General features: G+C 41.3%; 1 protein-coding gene across 1 annotated transcript; it reads right to left on the reverse strand.

The window, feature by feature from the left end:
• Positions 1-1,161: 1,161 nt before the first annotated feature.
• LOC115691739 (K(+) efflux antiporter 2, chloroplastic) lies at positions 1,162-11,043 on the reverse strand. The gene is made up of 21 exons (XM_030618449.2): positions 10,796-11,043; positions 8,749-10,483; positions 8,241-8,412; positions 8,059-8,149; positions 7,472-7,608; positions 7,336-7,395; positions 7,105-7,224; positions 6,667-6,735; positions 6,095-6,160; positions 5,828-5,917; positions 5,094-5,198; positions 4,872-5,000; positions 4,352-4,561; positions 4,010-4,159; positions 3,313-3,366; positions 3,160-3,218; positions 2,896-2,962; positions 2,643-2,819; positions 2,410-2,466; positions 1,687-1,761; positions 1,162-1,583 (listed from the first exon to the last, which is right to left on the reverse strand). The coding sequence occupies exons 2-21, from the start codon at positions 10,371-10,373 to the stop codon at positions 1,461-1,463; spliced, it is 3,636 nt and encodes a 1,211-aa protein (XP_030474309.1). The 5' UTR covers positions 10,374-10,483; positions 10,796-11,043; the 3' UTR covers positions 1,162-1,460.
• Positions 11,044-22,228: the final 11,185 nt, after the last annotated feature.

Genomic DNA, 22,228 nt, shown 5'->3' on the forward strand with positions numbered 1-22,228 from the left:
AAAAAAAAACAGGGTACTTTTGAAAATAGTAAAAGAAAAAACACACTTTTGACCTATTTATGATTATTAATTGTGTGCATAGTAACTGTGGATGTGATAAAATCTTAAACATGTTGATAAATAGTAATTGCTGTAACTGGTTAATAGCTTGCAATGTAGATTAGTAAATATCTACGTATGGTTAGTAATTTACTTGTGTGAAATAGTGAAAAAAATTATTTAAAGAGAAACTGATTAACAAAAGTGCGAAATAAATTAAACATAACTGAAATTAATAGCTTAAACTAGATTATGATAATTTCTCGATGGTTAGAACTGTGGTTTGGACCACAAAGCAAATCCATAGGATCGCAAAAGTTTGCATTTCGTCTATGTTGGGATAAAGAAATATCTATAGATCAAAATGGGTACGGGGACATAAGATGGAAATCTTGTCCAATTTTGTTGGGGCATAATAATATTTTATAACCTGAAAGGGACACAAGTAAAACACAAGCATTACCTCTTCATTGGGTTGTTATTAGATCCACCACCAAAAAAAAACATCATCAGATGAGTGACGTGTGCTTGGAGTAAGTGTTTTTTATTTTATTTTATCGAACTTGGAATTAATTTTACAATCGAATTTTTTCACACGTCAATATTTATGCATAATTAAATAATTTTTTTTTATCTTGGCCAAAGTCACTTTAAATCTCCCTGTATCAACAACTTTTTCCATGATGAAGTAAGTTTCACGAGGACCCAAGTAAAAAGCTTGGTAACCAGTTTTCTATGAGAAGGGATGGAAATCCATGAAAAGTCACTAGTAAATACTTTTAGTGATATAGGGAAATCGATTTCCTTCTTGCCTGAAGTGGAAATCGTTTTCCCCTAATTTAAGTTTGTCATTTTCAATCGACTACAAACATTTTTCATAAATCGATTAATTTTTCGACATTAAAACCCTGAAAAGTCGAAAAATAATTTTCCGAAAACAGTTTTCCTCGTAGCAAAAGAACCCTCTTAGAATTTGCCTCAATGGACATCGTTTGTACGAGATGACCAATTTCATTGCCCTTTGCCTCTGAGACAGAGGCGTAAATTCTCTGTGGTTTAAAAAATAAAAGCTAATTAATTGTTCCTCTTCCTTGATCACAAACAAAAAAGCAAGTTCCTTACCAAAAACAAAAAAGCAAGTGAATCAATAATTTCCTGCATGAAAGGGTTACAAGCTCTCTGTTTCTTTCCCCGTGCAAATCCAGCGTTGCCTTCAAGCCACAGGACAAAAGCCGCAGCGACGAAGGCGATCGTAGAGAACGTCTAGCAAAATTTGTGGAACCAAATGAATGATCACGGTGTCAAATGTCCGGTTCAATACTCTGTATAACCCTGTACAATTTAAACCAATGCGGTTTGCTTTACATTTATTCGATCCTCCCCCGCCCGTTCTGGTTGGCTTGGCCTGTACTAGTAGTTTGTTATATGGGTATCGTCCCTTCGCTGGCTTCATTCTCATCTGATGAATCCGAGGGAAGAGGTTTGGGTCGGCTCATGATTCGAGAAAATCCATAACCCAGCGAACTTCCACTGGCTTCACATAGCTGCAAATATAACAGTGAATATTTTCATCATTCGCCGCCAAAGTTCTGTCATGCACTTGCTGAGACTATATATGTATCTGAAGATGGAGGAAGTATTATGTACCTCAGTAAGCTCAGACAAATGGCGGGATCTGAATTCGTTTATTGTTGCTGCTATCTCTGAAGTTGGCAGTTTCGCCTAAGGTTAAACAAGGAAAGGTAAGGAAATGAAAGAAATGCAACAAGCAAAATCAAGTCTTTCAGCGCTCTTTTTCTCGATGTTACAATGTGGGTCATGCCACCAAGCGAGCCCCTGTACTAAAATTAGGCTGGAATCCAGCAGGTGCTGCAGCCTAAAATGCATTACCAGTAGGCCATTCCAATTTGTTATGAGATAGATAGGCATCACACAGTCAATGAGATAGCTTTCTTATCAACAAATAATTATTTTTAAGGCACAACTAAACTTGAGCTAGTAAATGTACAGGTATGCAACAGAGGTCTCTTACTCATTTCAGATTTCCCGTGAACTAAAAGATCGATGGGAATGTCTAGTGGCACTTTACGTTAGTTAGGAACAAACAAAGCATATGAAACCAGCTAATATTATTTTTTGCTGCATTGAGTATAGTTTACAAAATCTGTTTTTTGGCCAAGATAATCTATAGAAGCTTAAATCACTATCCTGTTGCCAAGTACCATCGCATTGGGACTTGGGAGGTCCAGGATCAGAGAAAAGCAGCTTTGTGCCCCATGCAAATTACCATCACATAGTACCAGGGCCCTAACAAGAGTGAATTCAACCTTCAGAAACAGTGTATTTGTCAAGTAATATCGTTGTAATTACCTGTGCAAGAACAGCAGCAGCCAATTGTAGACTGGGTTCCAGGGTCTCTGGAACAACCTGTGAGTTTTTGGCAGCAAAACCATCAAGGCATAGATGTCAATCAGCAAAGGCACTCAGGTAATGAAAGACTGAATAACTATCAGAGCATGCCGTTAATCTGATTGATCTTACAATTGGACTAACATACAAATACGAAAACAAAAGGGGGGACAATTAAGTAGAGGAATATTAACTGCCGTAGCCCCAGCTTTCTCCAAATTGACGCCATGATCCACATCGTGAGCACGGACATAAGTTTTTACGTTGGGGAAGTACTTGCTTAGAGCCCAAACAGCCCTATAATTTGCACCAGGAGTGTCCAAGGTAATTGCTGCAGCGCATGCTCTTTCAGCCCCAACTTTATGAAGGACCTAGGGAACCAAGTATAGCTTGTAAGGATTAACACATAACAAAATTGAACACACTTCTAGCAATGTCACTTATCACCTCTCGGCTGCCCGCATCTCCAAAGAACACAGGAAGGTCCAGGGCACGACCAACTGCTACTCTGTCGCTGTAATCATAATTAAGTCGATATTGACAAGTTTAGTTAACAACACATATATATTACTAGACCAAAAAGGTACTATGACTATAAACAACTTGGTTTCTCAGTTCTTGCACAAGGAAAACTCTGAAGCTGCATAATGCCAAAAACTGAACTTAACATATAAAATCAGTCAATGTAAGAGGAGTCACCAATTTCTTTACCTCCTTACGTCAAGTGCAACAAATGGGATTAGTCGTTCTGAAAGAAGCTGAGCAATGATCTGGGAGCAATGTAAACAGTTATGTAAATATGAACATTGACAATTTCCAAATGTGTCCTACTGTGGACTATATTCCAATTTTAAATTGCAATACCTGGCCAACACGTCCAAATCCACAAATGATGATATGATCTTGCAAATCATCGGTCTGTTGTGATCATGCCAAAGCAAATGTGGGTTTGTTAGTATGAATCACTGTTGTGATGAAAATGCAATTTAAACTTATATAAGGACCATGAATATAGCATACGGATCCATCATTTGCAATCTAGCAAAACTGAGATTATTAAATAATGTTTTCATCTCATTTCTGTGTTTTTCTGACTCGGTCCATGTCTATGATATCACCAGATGATGACGGTGACATGGAATCTACTTTGAATCTCCCTGAGGATCTAATGTCAGTAAATTATGCATGTTGAACTATTATAGCTTGTTTCTCATGCAAGAATTTCAGTTTTATCTTCAACACCTAGACTTGCACGTCCAGAGCAACGACGCTCCATTCTCCAAGTATACCATATCAATAGTTTTCTCAGTGGCTGGGACTGCTAAACCTAGACCTAGGATCGAACAAGGACACCTAAACTTCCCCCAAATCTTTCATACCCAAGATATTATCATTAAACCTTTCAACTGTGGTGCCCAAACCCACAGGACTTATAGACCTCTTTGTCGTCAATTGAGAATGAGTTATTGCAGACAGACAGTAGAAATGGCTGTGCTACGAGTATGATATCATTATTAAGCTATCCACATAAGAAATAGACACTGAAACTAAAGCACATTACCTCACTCTCAACAGGTAATAGACTTCGGACATCATGCTGCTCAAAACGAGAGGCAAGTAACTGGCCTCCAGCAGCTAGCCATGGAGTAATGGCCATTGAAATTCCCACCACAAGAAACAACAGAGATGACAGCTGAGGAGACATAATTGCCTGGACAAAATTCAGAGTAAAAGCACTGACAAATGTTGGAAACTCTAATGCCTAAAAAGCAACATGAAAGTATGAAGATGCCAACTGTTAACTGCTAAAGTTGCCAATAACACAGGACGGCAATTCAGCTCTTGTCCAATAATCAATGACAAGAATACGGGTCAAAAGTTTCTGACTTATAAGTTGACATACCTGATTAACCGCTTCACCAAAAGCCACAAATGCGAACTCCCCACCAGGAGCGAGAAGAAGGCCCACTCTTACTGCAGAGATTATCGAGATCCCAAAAAGCCGGCCAACCAACATAACCAAAATAGTCTTGCCGACAATTAGTAGTGCCAGTGCCCCTGTTATGACTGGAAAGTTTGAAACTAGAAGCTTTGGATCGATTGACATTCCAACCTGGACACCCACCAAATGGTCATCATTACAAGCAAGTTCCAGTCATAGCTGATGGTCCACTAGAATTAAAAATATCCCCCTTGAAGAGGAATGCAACTTTTCTCTCATTACTTCTCGAGTTCAGATGTTACATGATTTCACGAAGCAATCATTAAAGAGAAGAAAGACAACATGAATGAGCATAGCTTTTCATGTAAGGAGAATTTAACTGATTATCGATTTACTGTAAGGCATCAACTATTTTTGTAGCAACAGATATGAAGTTCATATAAAAATGGAAAAGAGAATAGACAAATGACAGAAAAAATACCGTCATGAAGAATAGGCCTAACAGCAGGCCGCGATATGGAGCAATATCTGATTCAACCTGGAGAGAAAATTCAGTTTCTGCAAGCAGCAAGCCTGCTAAAAAGGCGCCTAATGCCATGGAAAGACCAGCCTGTTGCAATATTTATTGGGAAAGAATTACTACTGCGACGCTAAGTATCATTTGAAAAATTATATGTGCACTGGATGTGGAAAGAGACAATACTCTGGCTGTAAGAAGACTAGTTCCCAAAATAACAAGGAGGGTGTTGGCTGAGAATATCTCTGCATTTTGATTTTCTGCAATTTGCTTATAAATTGGTCGCAGAAGCTGCAGAAATAGAATGAAACTAAGGCTGAGCACAAGTCAACAATTGTGAAAAGCAGAAGCACATAAGAACACTCTGAACACACGAGCACGCAGGCCAATAACTGCCTGTTCTCTTTCTGCTATTTGTACATTTAAATATTCACATGTACTTAAAAGAGACAAATCATACAAACAAGAAAAAACCCCACATGCCTGAACTTCATTGTGACTAGAACAATTAAGCACGACACCATTTGAAACAGAACTCGAGCAACATTCACCAAGATACATCAACTAGTTCAGATTCCTCAGGACATGACATTAAGCAAAGAATATCTCTGGTGTACTATCTCAGTCTGAGCATCCAGCATAACTATTAATATGAGCTTGATCATGCACCAAAATCCTTTTAATTGACAAGGTCATGATCACAGAACGCCAGCAGCTATGGATGCAAAAAAGAAACACGAATTGACATCTGAAGTGCCTAAGAAAGCTTCATGCATTTGAATGAAAATATTGTGCAATTAATCCAAGTTAGATCTTTACCACTCAGATTGCCCTTGTTCCCTAAGCAGATAATACGCATTTTACCAGGCGTCCAACAGTTAATCAGTCAAATATCATTCAATCGATTTATGAGAACTTACCAGGCGTCCACCGGCAATAATAGCAGTGATGGCAACAATAGCCTTAACTGCAGCTAAACCCAGGGCCTCGGCAATGGCTTGGACGCCAATCTAACTTGGCATGACAACATGATTCTTAGTGACTAAGAACAACTAGACATTCTGGTGAAAACTAAATACTGGTCAAGTTCAAAATTTAAAATTACTTCTGGAAGAGGTGTATGACTTGCATTATACAATAAAGAAAAACCAAAGATGAGGACCATGGGAAAAAATAGAACAATTTACCCCTCCTTTGGATGAATTCGGTGAGATAAGAGGTATGAGTATAAGCAATACCACCACAGCCAAATCCTGGAAGCAAATGAAAGACCAATGTCAAGAATTGTTCAAGAACCGAAAAAGAACATAGCAAGAAGTTAACAATGGATGAGTTCCTGTATTTAACTGTATCCAGGCATGTTAACGTTTACATAGGATAATTTGAAATATGCATGGTGTTACAGTTAACTAAAAGCACTGGCCATGAAATTTGACATGTTCTTGGAGTATTTCGTCATTTACAAGCCAACAAAGTTCCCTTGAACTCGTAGGGTAAATGTCAAACTAACCATAACACTAAAAAAATGTCACCATATCATGGCACCTAAGGAAGACAGATGTACAAGGAGAACTTGTCAATCTAGTTAGATGCATACAGAAACACATTCTACCTCTCGTGATATACCTATCTTCGTCTTAAGACAATTCTCCCTACAGAATCTCTATCATCAAAATTTTTGAAAGATGTGACAGAGCTGATGGAGAAAGCCTTAGGTTCTAAATCTAGTGGAGAAATATTTATCAAGAAAATTGCAAACCTGGAAAAGTAGGACAGAAAATGTTGCGCGTCCATGACGTGATGTGCTCTCACCTCGTTCCTGCAGGACCTGTGTATAATTTCCATGAAAATATCCATCAAGAGGACATCAAATATAAACCTCCTGTTGTGTTTGAAAGTTAGAATGAATACAGGTTGAGTTCTAGAGAAAATTGTTCTCACAACAAGAAGGCAGATGTTGCCAGTACTTTTATTCCAAAACATCATCTCACTAATCCAATGCACATTATCACAGGAGATGGAAGATTCGCGAATCCATATGAGCTCACTATTTAAGTTTCCTCAGAAGATAATGACCTGAGGCCACATAGGTAATCCCAGGAAACTGAATATACCGATTTATTTTGCTACTTGCTTATTCTTATATGTTAAGAAGGAAGCACTGACACTACATGGTAAAGTGAGATTTGCTATGTACCTGCAGGACGACAGCTGTGGAAGATAAAGCCAGGCCATTCCCAATGACGATAGCAGCAGGACCAGGCAGCCCACATACATAATGAGCAACCAAGCCAACAGCCACAGCTGTTGCTAAAACCTGTGATCATCAGGTGCATTCGCACGTAGGATTAGAAAATTATATATCCAATGGCACGAGACAATGCCAGCAAATTCAAAAAGGATTAAAAAATATGAGGTCTCCAATCACCTGAGCAGTTCCTAATCCGAAGACATACTTCTTCATAGAACTAAGTCTTTCAACAGAAAGCTGAAAATGCAGATCAAAGCTTAAGTACTCTGATGCAAAAAATTGGAAAAAATCAAACAGCAATCATCACTTTCACCTCAAGGCCAATGTTGAATAACAAGAAAACCACTCCAAATTCTGCAATTGCCTTTGTCCCATGTACATGCCGAATAATTGAGAGTCCATAAGGTCCAATCAGAATACCAGCAGCCAAGTACCCCAGGACAGGACTGCCTAAACATGACAGAAGGCCAACAGGTAGCATATACACATGCTTCTGAGATTTTGCACATGAAATGGGGAACTTAAGAAGTAATAAACAAAAACGGGGAACTACAAGGAACGTGGAAGGATGTTGATACACAGTAAATTATTTGCATAAGGAGTTAGCTTGTGAAGCACATTTTTGTCACTAGAAAGTTTAGTGCAGCTCTATCTACGTTATGATATACTAATTGGATTGAACCATCAAATACAAATGATTGCCAACAAGGAAACCAAAAACTGAGAAAAAAGGGCCTGACATGTTGAAGAAATAGCACGCTCAAACACTTAGAGACAAACAGAAGACAACAACTTATAACATTTTAAAACATACAAAAAAGCACACATCATTTGTGGGACTGTACTAATATACGAAAGCTTGTTTGAGCAAAGGGAAGGAAAAATTAATGGAGTTGTTACCTCCAGGAATCTTTTGGAAAACAGGAACGAAAATAACACTTGCTAGAAGCAATGCCAGCATATCAAAGAGAGAAGCTTCTTCCTCATTTACCTGCAAGTTGAGCACGTGATCATATGTTCACAAACTGTTAACTTGGGAAGGAAAAAATAAACTAATGAAGTATATAAATTTAATGCACAACCTCTTGCTGAGGAAGCATGGCCATTAGCTTTTTTACTCTTTTAGGAATTTTCCTCAATTGGCGGACCAGAGGTTTGGCGTTAGAGGAAACTTCTTCTACACTGGCACTAACGACTTGCGACTGTTGAAGCATTTGATCAGCTCTCTCAGCTCGTCGGGCTAAAATAGTGGCCCTGTACAAGTCACAGCATCTAGATAATGAGATGCAAAACTTGATGTCTGAATCGTGATTGAATTATCTAGACAAAAAGATCATAGGTCTTCTCGGAAGAAGTTACAAAATATAAAAGCAAACGGTCTTGAGCGGTATCATCCTAACAATCTAGATCCAACTTGAACGGACAACTTCAAACAATGAACCATCACTTTCAAAACTCAGTCTATAGCCGTCTCTTAAATCTCAACAACCAGATGACATAAAGAGCAAAGACTGTAAAAAAGTTTGCCAAGGATGAGAGTTAAAGAGTACTAAATGATAAGATGAGTCAAGAAGTAACACTAATGCATACCCTGCCCCAAAAAGCATTATCCCCAGTACCAGCTTGGGCCATTGCTCCTTTGCAGTCTGCAAGAGTCCCTGGAAAACTGATGCTGGTGTGAATTCAGTCCCATCTACAGTAAAAGAGAAGAACGATGCAGAAAAGAAACGAGAAGATTTCTTCAATAGTGCCTTTGGAGCTCCTAAGGGAGAGCTCTCCCTCAAGTCTTGTGCATCTTGCTTCTTTGCTTGAACTGGAAACTTCGATTTGTCTGCATCTACCTCAGCTTCTCTTGCAGAATCTAATACAAGCTTACCATTTTCTTGATCATCCAAATCCTCAGGCTCTTCATATATCTCAATTCTATCAGCCTGCTGATCCAGTAAATGCGCACCAGCTAACCGATCACCACCAACGACGACATCTCTCTCTCGTTCAGAACTAGCAGTGCTACCAATGGCTCGAATCGTATTCTCTTCCTCAAGCATCTTCTCGTCGGTCATTTTCCCACCAGTCATCTCTGGAATATCAACATAAGTACTAGATATAGACTTCTCTGCCCTTTTTAAAGCAATCTCAGCGTCATTTACACGTTGTGCAGCTTCAAGTTCAAAAGCAACAGCTTGCTCTGCTAAAAGCATTATGTTCGCCACATCCTCCTCTGCCTTCAAAGCATCCATCTGAGCATTCTCTGCAGCCTCATCCAGTCTGTCCACTTCCTTCTGCAGTTCTTCCTTCTTGTTCTGCAGCCGCTTCAACTCAGCATCGCAATTGGCTAAATTTGCCTGACAATCTCTTACGTCTTCTTGAGCAACCAATAATGCTTCTTCCTCATCATTAGAGATTTCGTCCGCATCACTTGCAGTACCAAGAGTACCGTTCTCTTCTTTTGCGAGTTCTAGCGATTCCAATGCAACCTGCAGCCTTGCTTCGGCCAATGAAAGAGCCATTGTTGCCTTTTGAACAGCCTCTTTGGCAACACATTCTTCATTTACGGCATCTTGTATGGTATTCACTGTACTATTGACATTGTTCCAGGCTTTCTGAGCTTCATCCTTCAAAGCTATGGCAGTTTCCGATATCCGCTGAGCCTTCTCTTCAAACACAGTGCTGTTAATCCTTGCAACCTCCAATTCTTTCGATGCCTTTTGCAACAATTCCCTCAGTTCCTCAAGACTAGGTGGCTCCCGATCATCCTTTTCTTCTCTTCCTCCTCCTCTCGAATCATCAGTATCGGAAACATCAATTAGTTCCGAGCTTTCAGTACTCTCTATGAACTCTACATTTCGGCCATTTCCATTAACACATGCTAAGGAATCATTATTCTGACATTGAAATCTAAGCCTTCTAGATGACTTGAAAACATTACCGACCTTAAAAACAGGGAACCTGTTAACATATGAACCACACAAATAGTTGTCCAACTCCGGCTTATATCCCCCGGCCGAATTACAACAGCCATTACGAACAACCATTTGTTTCACGCTCCTGTTAGCGCACATCGGTCTGTAGCTATTCACACTCTTAAACTGACTAAAACCGAAACTTCTATATCTAAACCTCGGATTAGGATTAGCAAGTTCCATAGCCTTGCGACCTGTGCCCTCTCCACAGGTAAGAGCATTCGACTGCCGCAGACTACATCCGATATCCATCTTTCCCCAGGTCCTTTCAGCAACGACGCTCTTCTTCACAGAACAAAAGGAGAACACGAGGCAAGCTCAGCAGCGCATTTCATATCCTCTCATTGCCTTCCATCAAACACCTGGACAAACAATCGACATCGCTAGAAAGAAAAAAAAAAATCACCAAACAAAGCACAGCAACCAGGTCCTAAAGCTAAAAAAAGGTGAGGACACAATCATTTCGATCGTACACGCGGGTGCTTGCACACGTAAGCACACGGTCCATCGATACGCATGCACATCTTCGAAAAACCTCATGCAACAATCCCAATCGAATCGACCGCAGCCACAAAACAAGCCGTTTCGCGAATTTCAACGCGGACAAGCGCACGCGACAATCCGATGCTCGAGTTTCCAATCAAGGAAAAAACGGGAGGAGAGAGTGGACGAACCGATCACCGGGAGCTGGAGAAGGAGCGAGGTTCCGCCTCGGAGGTCAGAGCGACGAAATCAATGGCGGAGCCGGAGGCGGAGAGAATGCGCCGTCGCCGGAAGAGAATGACGCGAGCGATGACGAATCGAAACGCGGCCTCTCAGATTCTTCTCCTCCTTCGTCGCCGTCTTCGTCGTCTCCTTCTTCTTCTTCGTCGTCCGTTCGTGCGAGTGCGAGAGAGCGAGAGAGTCCAAGCAGGAGTGATTCGGAGCGAGCACGTACAGACACTTGACGCCTCTCTCTCTCTCTCTCTCTCTCTTTCTGTGTGAAGTTTGGTGTGTTTAGGGAGAGGGAAAATGGGGGAGGAAAGGAAAAATTCCAGGGAGACGAGAACATGGTCGATTTGGTGGGCCGGAGAAATTAAATAATTCGCCTGAAATTTTCGCCGGCTTTGCGTAAAATCGAGAGATTATTCTGCTCTCGTCTTGAGATATTCCTTTTCCCAGATATTTAACGGAAGGGGGCAGAAAAATACAAGGCAGGTGTTTCAGAACACACCGTTATAAAAGAGAATGAAAATTATTTATACTTTCCATCGATTTTTTTATTATTGATATTCAGGAAATTCCGGAAATAATCAGCGCGCGACTCGAACTCTCGTTGTCGAACCATTTTGCTCGCTCCCCATCAATACTTTTGTCTTTTGGGTACTGGGTAGGTAGGGTGGGTGTACCGTGTTTCGGTTCGGTTCGGGTTACATACTCATATCATGGAATTATTACCCGAAGCAAAATTGAGGCTCGACCCGAAAATATCCGAAAACTTTCGGGCTCGGTTCGGGTCGACCCGGGCTTTTTTGACGGCCCTACTTGTCACCAAGTTCAGCACTAATTGACCCGAGTTAAACACATTGACTGTCGATTTGGATAGCTCTCGAGTTTAAGCGACCGATTAATATTGCAATGTAGATTTCACTTTTTCATACTCGAGTGTAATTGAGTCGAGCTCAAACCACCTCGAGGTTACTTGAGGCTAAGCTCGAACCGTGTACAGGAAGCTTTTCTGAAACCCATCATGATACGATAGATTATGAGACCCGACTCTGCTTAATTAGACATATAAGTAGTCTTTGGCATCAGCTGAATGATTGATGAGGCGTGTTATGGTGACGAGCTAGTTGAAAGCAACCTGGTGGTGCACAAAGTTTTTTCAATAAGCCGGTTGGCCGTACGAGTGCTTGGTCTGGGGCTATTGAACTCATCCAAAGGTAACATGAAATATACTAAGTGGAAATATTTCCATGGATCTAATTGACCCAAATTAGCAGTGAAGAGCCGCTAGACATAGAAATACCTCTTGACCCATAATCATATTTTAAATGTACAAGATGCGCCTTGAGTGGCGGTTGTTGTTAGGGATCAGCAAACCAACCGGATCAATTCGGCCGGTTTTAGGCGGTTCCCGATTTCTAAAATTTGAAACCGGCAAATATTGGTTTTGTTGCTCCTTTCAGGTGTGGACTCACCCACTCAAATCATCCGAATCGGGCTAACTTTTTTTTTTATTCTTATTATTCCAAATTTATGAAACCCTAATTCACATTTTTTTCTTGTTCAGACTTAGTCACGCACGCTCATCGCTCACGCCTCTCGTTCTCACTTCTCTCGATCTGAGTCATGGAACACTCACGCCTCCCTCGCAACTCGATACCTCTCAAACTTGGTTCTCAATGATCATTATAGTTTTGTTCGTGGAGAAGATCATCATGTTTAACTTATCACGAGCTTGTTCTTCAACATCGCTTTAGATTATGTAACAACACTTGCAATCTTGCACGGATTAGGAAAAGTAGCTTATCACAAGCTTGTTCTATTAACATCACTCGTGTTCTATTAGCTTATCACGCCTCTCAAACGGGGCCGACTAGCGATCCGATTCCCAAATGAGTCCAGGATCAGGTGGGCCGATTCCTAGTTTCACAAACTGGGAACCGACTGTTCTGGTCCATTCCCGGTTCTAGTGTGGGAATCAGCCCACCCTAGAACTGATCACCCCTAGTTGTTGGTCATTCTTTCACTCTACTATGCTTTTAGACCTTGCAATTGTTGGAAATTTAGAAAAAAGGTTGCATTCGATTGGGATTTTGGGCAAATTTTTTAGGAAAATGCAAAAGATTTTAGTTTTAGAGGTTTTTCGAAATGCAAATAGTGTTTGGTAAATTGTAATTTTATGGTGCATTAGGAAGCAATTTTGGTTTAAGTGGTGTTTTGTAAAAGACTTTTGCTATTTTTTTTTTAAAGCTCAAACAGGTAAAGGGCTCAGGCAATAAGCAGGCCGCTAGTAAGCTAGATTTGGCATCGGCGGCCCTCTCCTAGGGTTGCTGGGGTTGTGCAACCCCAAGTCATGGTTGCTTGGGGTGACGCAACGCAGCCTAGGGTTGCGTGAACCAAGGCAAGAACCGCCAATGACAAATCTGGCCAAATCAGGCCGCCGATGATGTTGCGCAAGGTGAGGGCATTGTTGGAATTATGAAAGTTTAGTGAGGGCAAAGTTTGAAGAAAAAGAATGTATTAGGATTTCGGAAATGCTTAAAACCCAAAACTCCTCCGGACCTACTTTAGGTTTTAGGTATTTGGAAAGGGTTACGCTTTTTCCACTTCATTTATGACTAAAACACTCCTTCACATAATGTTATGTAATATTGCCATTTGTGGGACTCACTTTTTAGCATCCATTTGTCCCTTTTTAAAATTGATTTCCTATTTCTTTTATTGTGGGTTCCACATCCACTTTTCTTAATTTTTTTTCTCCTTTATGTTCTCTTCGTTTTTTTTGTCAAACTCTGTTCTCTCAAGAGGCAGAGAAATAGAGAATTATGAAGGTCAAAAGTGCTCGCATATCCTAGGCAGGGCCACATCAACCCACCACCGAGACATCGATGAAGCTCTCCTCCTCTTTGACCACCTCCGTCTCTGCTACCGATTTTATTCGCTTAACCTCAATGTAATTCATGCTCTTTGCGAGGAAATTTACAAATTGGTCAATGGATATTTTCAACGGTTAGATGAGGAGAAATTGATTGTGAGCAACGCTGCTTTTGTGCGTAGAAGGGTTTTTCAATGAAGTATTTTAGATTGTGGAGAGTATGCCCTCATCCTCCCTATCACTCTTCCCAGCTCGTCCTCCTCATCGGCGCGAACTACTGCATCTTCACCAACCTCATCAAATGCAGAGTGCACAACCTCCTCATACCCCACCAGTATGCGCCACTCTTCGTGAACACCATCCCCTTGATATCATAAGACATAAGACATGTAGCGCAAAGCCTTCACTTAGGTGGCTAGAGCAGGTATTGTCGTGGGTCATGAAAACTAGTTCAGTTGCCTCTGCCTACACAAGCATGGAAGTCTCCATTTTTCTACCTTTTTATTGTTGTGAGTGGTTACATGAGAGAAATGTAGAGAAGGAAGAAGACAAGGAAAATGAACGTGAAACCCACAAAAAATAGAAAATAAATAAAAGAAAAGGGACACAATGAATAAAAATGTTACAACACTTTCTTAAAATATCAGCAAAAGAGAAATGCTAAAAAGTGGGACCACAAAAGACAATATAGTCAAATTATCACGTTAAGGAGTGTTTTAGTCAAAAGGGCAATGGAAAAAGCACGACCTTTTGGAAATGCAATTGCATCTTCTCAAACTATCCAAAAAAATTGCCAAACATCAATTGCCTAGAGGAGGGAAAGTTTTCCCAAACGTGTAGGCCTCGTTTGATTTCATGTGAATCGGATTCCTTCAAGGCATTCCAATTCCCATTATCAAAAAGCTCCATACCACCACCGGTTGCCGGTCGCCTCTACCGCCGGTCATCGACCACGGACTCCACCGTCAATTGTCAGCCATTGGTTGCTATTCGTCAAACTTCGCCGTCGCCAATGAGAAGTATTCTCTCGTTGAAGACCAAAATGTTTGGCAATTCAATTAATTACCAAGGAATCTCCTTTCAAGCAACGAGATTACTTGGAATGGGGAAACCATTTGAGGATTCCTTCTCATGAAATGAGAGGAGGGGCAACTTTAATCTGATTGGGCTCTGCTTACTCTAGAATGCAATTAGAAGTTTTTTTTTGTTTTGGTCTGTAATGCAATTAGAAGTTGAGAAGATCCAAAGAGTTCAACGTGATAAAAGTACAGGAGTTGGAAGGGTTTGTGGTACTCGATATACATTTTTCGGATCACATGGTCTTCAACATGCGTACACTTATTTCCTTACCAAAAAAAAAACATGCGTACACTTATAAGCACAGTACGCTAAGACAAGCAGTAACTAGTATGCCTTCCATTTTCAGCATAACAGTTCAGCTACATTCAAGGAGTACTTCATTTGTGCTGCCTTCTCAAAACAGAGAAGAGACATTGTAATTCGTCTTTCATTCGCCCCTCCGCTGCTTTCTACCGTCTCATCAGTCGTGCACCAGCTCATCCAGGCTAACTCAATGACACGTGTAGATTCGTAATTCTTTCATGATAATATATTTCACATTTCCAAGCACGCTACAAGGGCTTAGGCTGGAAGGTTTATCGCAGGTTGGAAAGGCTCATGCAAGGAAGGCCATGCGCAGCCCAGTTCCAGTCTCTGGAGGGTTAACTCTGGAGTAGTGGCAGGATCTCGTGCTATCCTTATTAGGATGTTTTTTTAGAGATTTGGCGTGGTGAGCTTGGAGCAGGACTCGTTGAAAATTCTATCCTCTAATCATCTTTAGTGGGCTATGTCATGTCATCTTGACACGGGCCACTTAATCCTAGCATATATCCTCTTAACACGTGACGAAACACCATTCGACGATTCAAGACACATGGATTGCCATGCAGCAAGATCCTGTTCAGTATCATCTCTTACCTCTCATCGTAGATATACCAGATACCCTTTTGAGGAGAAGTACTAACAAGGGTAGTGCTACAGCGAAAACCTGATGCGGATTCTATTAGTGGTGCGTTTTTGGACCGATTGGACGGCATGTGTCCAAACGGAAGGCGAAACGATGATGTGACTAGAAGCGGTGGACCGATCGACGACATCGGATATTTTTATGAGTTAATTTAAAAGGCGGTTTTCTAATTTTGATGTTTACGATTTCCAATTGATTAGGTAACTTTCCTATTATGATTAGGTTTCCAATTTAGATTAGGTAACTTTCCTATTATGATTAGGTTTCCTATTATAATTAGGTTTAACCCCTATAAAAGGGTGTTTAGGGTTGTTTTGAATACAAAACATTCTTATCATCAATATTGAATTTCGAGATTTTTCTCTCTAAGCAGGTTTTGCTTGAATTATTCGCGGGCTGCGTCGGAGTGGTATCGAGCCTATGGCGGCGGCGGTGGTCTTCGTGACGATGCTCGGAGCCGGAGCCCCAACCGTTGGGGACGGCGGCTGCAACGTTTGGAGCGGCGTTTAATGGAACGCTTGGATCAACGATTCGATCAAAGTCTTCGTCGTTTCGAAGAACGATTTGGAGTTAATGAACGATTCGAAGGTCTCGGCGTTGATGTGAACCGGAATCGGTGGAACGACGAAGGCGGGTGCGGATCTTACTCGTGGTGATCCCGTTGATAGGCCTTCTCGTCCATGAGGCGAGAATAACCCTCTGTTTTGGAGAGTTCGGAAGAAGAAGAAAGCTGAAAATTTTGATGAGGAACGTGCTTGATTATGGCGGCAGGCGTCGTCATGGAGGATTTCAAAGAGGATATGATCGGAGAGATGGAAGACGACGCTATGACGATCGTGAAGGTAACGACTTTAAATTGAAAGTCGATATCTCTTATTTTAATGGTAGTCGAGGCATAGAAGAATTTACGGATTGGCTTGCGATATAGATAGATTTTTCGACTATATGGAGACCCCTGGTGAGAAAAGGGTGCGATTAGTAGCTTGTAGATTAAAGGGCGGTGCGTCGTATGGTGAGAGAGATTACGAGAATAGGAGAGAACGAGAAGGGAAAGAGAGAGTTCGAACTTGGACTAGGATGAGGAAGGCTTGAAGCAAGAATTCCTTCCACCCGATTATGAGCAGATTATGTTCCAGCGGTATCAACGTTGCCGGCGGGCAATCGGATGATGCATGAGTATACGGCCGAATTTATGAGATTGGCGGAGCGGAATAATTTATCGAGACGGAGGACGGCGGGTGGCAAGATATCTTGATGGTTTGAAACCCTTCATTCGAGATAAAATTGGAGTGCGGTTCGCGAAATTTAGCGAAGCTAAGAATATGGCGATGAAGGCAGAATTGATGCAGCAAGATAAGGGAAGAAGAGGCTACGAAAATTATCGAGGTAGTAGTTCGAGCAGTTCGGTAGAAAAGAGCAGTTTCAATAATCGCTTTAACATAGGGCGAAATCAGGAAGATAAGGCGATAGAAAAGCACCCTATGAGCGAGCCGAGGGATAAGGAGCGCAAGCCTGAAAACTGCGAACCCTAACCCTTATACTAAACCGGCGCGATAAAGTGTTACGGGTGTAATCGGCACGGGCACCGTTCTAATAAATGCCCTCGAGAGAAAGACCGTAAAGCGTAGCGAGAAGAGGAGGAAGATGGATATTGCTTTGTGCGTGGATGGTGAGGACGATGATTTTGAAGATGAAGAAGAGGAGCAAGTAAACTATGTGGTGCGTAGAATGATGTTGGCCCCAAAACAAGAAGATGATTAGCAGCGCCATCGGTTATTCCGAACCAGGTGCACCATTTCGGGAAAGATCTTTCTTGTGATTATTGATAGTGGAAGTATGGAGAATATCATTGGGAAGGAGGCGGTGAAGAAACTGGGGATACCGTGGAGAAGCATCCTAATCCCTATACGTTAGGATGGATTAAATCGGAGCGGAAAGCATTCGGATAGCGAGCGATGTAAAATTCCATTCTCCATCGGTAAATATCATGATGAGTTGTATTGTGATGTAGTAGACATGGATATATGTCATGTGTTATTTGGGAGACCGTGGCAATTTGATGTAGATGCTCGACATTCGGGAAGAAGCAATCGGTATAACCTCGTGAAGGATGGAGTGAAGTATACGTTCCGCGCTTGAAGAACAAAGGAAAACAAGCTGCTGAAAATAATTTCCTTACCCTTACGAGGAAATTTGAAGGCGAGGTTAAGGAGACCGACTGATTCACGTCTTTGGTCGTGAAACAAGCAATTGAGGCCGAGGCTGAATTACAAGTGGAGGAGCGGCAGAATCGGTTAAACCTTTATTGAAGGAATTTAGCGAATTGATGCACGAAGAGATTCCGGATGGGTTGCCGCCTATGCGCGATATTCACACCATATAGACTTAATTCTGGTACTAGTCGCCTAATTTACCGCACTATAGGATGAGTCCAAAAGAGAGCGAGATTCTAAAAGAGAAGGTGGAGGAGTTGTTGCGAAAGGGACACATTCAGAATAGCATGAGCCCATGTGGTGTTCCGGCCTCGTTGACTCCTAAGAAAGATGGGAGTTGGCGGATGTGTGTAGATAGCAGGGCCATTAATAAGATAATCGTGGGTTACAAGTTTCCAATTCCGAGATTGGATGACATCTTTGGATAGGTTGCACTTGTGCTAAGTGGTTCTCGAAGTGGATTTGAAAAATGGATACCATCATATTCGGATTCGACCCGGAGATAAGTGGAAGACAGCTTTCAAAACAAAGGAGGGGTTGTACGAATGGTTGGTGATGCCTTTCGGACTTTCCAATGCTCCAAGCACTTTCATGAGGCTTATGAATCGGGTTTGAAATCTTTTATTGGCAAATTTGTTGTAGTTTATTTTGATGATATCTGATTTATAGTAAGACCGAGGAGGATCATCGATGCATTTAAGGGAGGTGTTGATGACCTTCTGATTAATAAGCTGTATATTAATCTTAAGAAGTGCAGCTTTTTTAACTAATAAGCTGTTATTCTTGGGGTTTATTATTCTTTTTGAAGGAATAGAGGTAGATGAGGCGAAGGTAAGAGCAATCGGAGAGTGGCCGACTCCTCAAACGGTTTCGATGTTAGGAGTTTTCATGGGTTAGCTACTTTTTATCGGCGATTTATTAAGAATTTGAGTACTATCGCGCCCCAATTCTTGAATGTATGAAGAAAGGAAAATTTCTATGGGGAGAGGAAAGGCGAGAATAGTTTTGCTATTTTGAAGGAGAAGTTATGTCTTACTTTGTTCTTGCTTTACACGATTTTGATAAAGCTGTTTGAAGTTTTGTGATGCTAGTGGAGTGGGTATAGGAGTGTTTTATCTCAAGAGCGCGAGACCAGGTTGCTATTTTAGTGAGAAGCTCGGTGACACAAGGCGAAGTGGAGCACTTATGATAAAGAATTCTATTATGTCGTAAGGGCTTTGAAGACACAGGAGCATTATCGATTGGGAAAGAATTCGTCCTTTATCTTGATCATGAAGCTTTGAAGTATCGAATAGTCGAAGAGGATTAGCAAAGATATGCATGCGCGATGGTGTCAATTCTTGCAAAAATTTCCTTTGATTCTGACACAAGTTAGGTGTACATAATGTCGTAGCGGATGCATTGAGTAGGAGAGGCTGGCTTGTTGATTACATTAAGCCAAGACATCTTGGGGTTTGAGCGAGTTGAAAGAGTTATGCGGATGATGATGACTTTGGAAAAATTTGGGAGTCATGTCTTTTGGTCAACTTTGTACAAGAATTTTATGTGCGGGATGGCTATTTGATGCGTAGCAACCAGCTTTGCCTTCCTCGAACATCATTACGAGAGAAGGTAATTCGCGATTTACATGATAGTGGATTAGGCACATCTAGGTCGTGATAAAACTATTGCTTTGCGGTTCGGGAGCGATTTTCTGGCCCAATTGCGTAGAGATGTCGGTAGGTACGTACAAAAGTGTTATGTTTGCCAGGCGCTAGGGTCAATCTAAGAATACATGCAGTATATGCCTTTACTGTTCCTAACAATATATGGGAAAGATCTTGTCCATGGATTTTGTGCTTGGTTTACTACCGACACAAAGAGGCGTGGATTCTGTTTTCGTTGTGGTTGACAGATTTTCCAAGATGGCGCACTTCATTCCTTGTAGGAAAACTTCTCATGCGTAAGTGTGACAGATTATTCTTTAAGGAAGTGGTTCGTTTGCATGGTGTGCCCAAGTCTATTACCTCGAGATAGGGATAGTAAATTTCTAGGGCATTTTTGGCGGACTTTATGGCATGTTTGATTCATCTTTGAATTTAGTATGCACACTCACCGCATGGTGATGGGCAAACGAGAGGTGGTTAATAGAACTCAGGAAACTTGATTCGAATCATTTGTGGAGATAAGCCGAGGCAATGGGATGTTGCTTTATCACAAGCGAGTTTGCTTATAATAATGCGGTTCATAGTTCTATTGGCGGTCGCCTTTTTTACATTGTTTATACAAGGCGCCTCGATACTCTGGATTTGGTACGGTTGCCTAAGCAAGCGGATAAAAGTGTAAAGCGGATCATATGGCTAAACAGATTGTGGAGGTGCATCGTGAAGTCAAAGTTTGGAGGAAGCTAATCGAAGTATAAAGGCTGACGAGATAAGCTGGCGGAAGCAGGTGTTTGCGATAGGTGATCAAGTCATGGTTTTCTTCGAAAAGCGATTACCCAGTGGATCTTACGGTAAATTACAGCCAAAGAAGTATGGACCTTTTGTTTGTCGGCAAGAAAATCAACGATAATGCTTATGTTATAGACCTTCCACATAGCATGGGCATATCCAACACTTTTAATGTTTTGATTTGTCACCATTTCATGAGTCCACAGAGCCGTTTTATCCGGATCCCGATTTTAACTCGAGGACGAGTTCTTTTCAAGTGGAGGAGAATGATGCGGAATCTATTAGTGGTGCGTTTTTGGACCGATTGGACGAGGCGAAGTCCAAACGGAAGGCGAAACTTGATGATGTGACTAGAACCAGGTGGACCGATCGACGACATCGGATATTTTTATGAGTTAATTTAAAAATGCAGTTTTCTAATTTTGATGTTTTACGCTTTCCAATTCAGATTAGGTAACTTTCCTATTATGATTAGGTTTCCAATTTAGATTAGGTAAGCTGTCCTATTATGATTAGGTTTCCTATTGTAATTAGGTTTAACTCCTATAAAAGGGTGTTTAGGGTTGTTTGAAGACGAACATTCTTATCATCAATATTGAATTTCGAGATTTTTCTCTCTAAGCAAGATTTTGCTTGAATTATTAGCGCAAGCCTGCGTCAAAACCTTCGACGGTGATGTATCAACCCTCTGACCTTTTCTCACCACTTCTTATATCCATAAGGCAGTTTCTATACTTCCAAAGAAGCCCAGCATCAGGGGAATTGATAGAGATATATCAAGAAGATAATCTCATTCATCCTCGCATGCGTGCCAAAGAAGCCTCATGCTTTGCAGCTGGTGCTTTGCCTAGTTCAGTGTCAGATTGTCACATTAGATGAGTTGTGGTGGCCAATACTTGTCCTTCGTGGTTTCGAGCTATAGCGGCAACAGCACAAAAGCCTCTATGGATGGTTGCATCAAAATTGATTTTTGTTGAACCCACAGGAGGTTGTTTGATTACGCTTTGTGGATTCTAGAGGCGCGGATTCTAGCAAAGGTATCGACAAAAGCTGGAGAAGAGATGTAATCACAAAAACAGTTAAATTTGTCAACTGTGTCAAATGAAGGGCATGCATTCTCAAAAACCTCATTGCCGAACAAGATGATTTACCTGTAGGATGAATGCTGATATTCATCAGAACTCCCAGAGGATTGATGTAGACATCGACTGGATCATCCTCCAAAAACAACTCTCTTAAGAACCGCATTGGTCATACCGACTTCTATGCTTGGAGAGCGCGTCCTTTGGCATCTGAAAAGGCAAAGGGATTCTTGGGGGAGAAAAAGATCGAGTCCATGCAGCCTGTGAAGCTCAAAGCTTTGAACAAGACTCCATTGCCGGGCACGACTACAATGTTCACATTGGCCATGAGGCTGAGAACCTTCAGAGAATTTATCAGTGGTAGGGCATTGCGAAAATTGAATCCCACCATTGCTGCGAGAGCGAGTAAGCGAAAGTGAGAGAGAAGATGGCAAAATGAAGCGTGTTCTGATGCTGTTTAAGATTTTTATGTCTAAATTTTTTTTGAAAAGGTTTGTCTGTCAACTTTAAACACTGATTACTTTGTCTGTCTGTCTTTGGTTCTCTTTATTTTTCTACTTTTGAGTGTTCGGGCACCAGTTGCTTATGGCAATTGGCAATCCTGTGCACACTGCATATCTATCGGAGAAATACTGGTCCGTGCTTCTGCGGGGCGGCCCAAAACAATATGCATTTGTTGTGAGTCAGACCGGGCACAAACACACTCATTACTTAAGCAAATGCCGGGCTTTGATAGCAATGAAGGTAGTCATCATAGGGAAATGATGCAAAAGA

This window comes from Syzygium oleosum, unplaced genomic scaffold (genome assembly GCF_021117445.2).
Source record: "Syzygium oleosum isolate NSW1041296 unplaced genomic scaffold, Sole_v2.1 Sole_v2.32, whole genome shotgun sequence".
NCBI lineage: Eukaryota > Viridiplantae > Streptophyta > Magnoliopsida > Myrtales > Myrtaceae > Syzygium > Syzygium oleosum.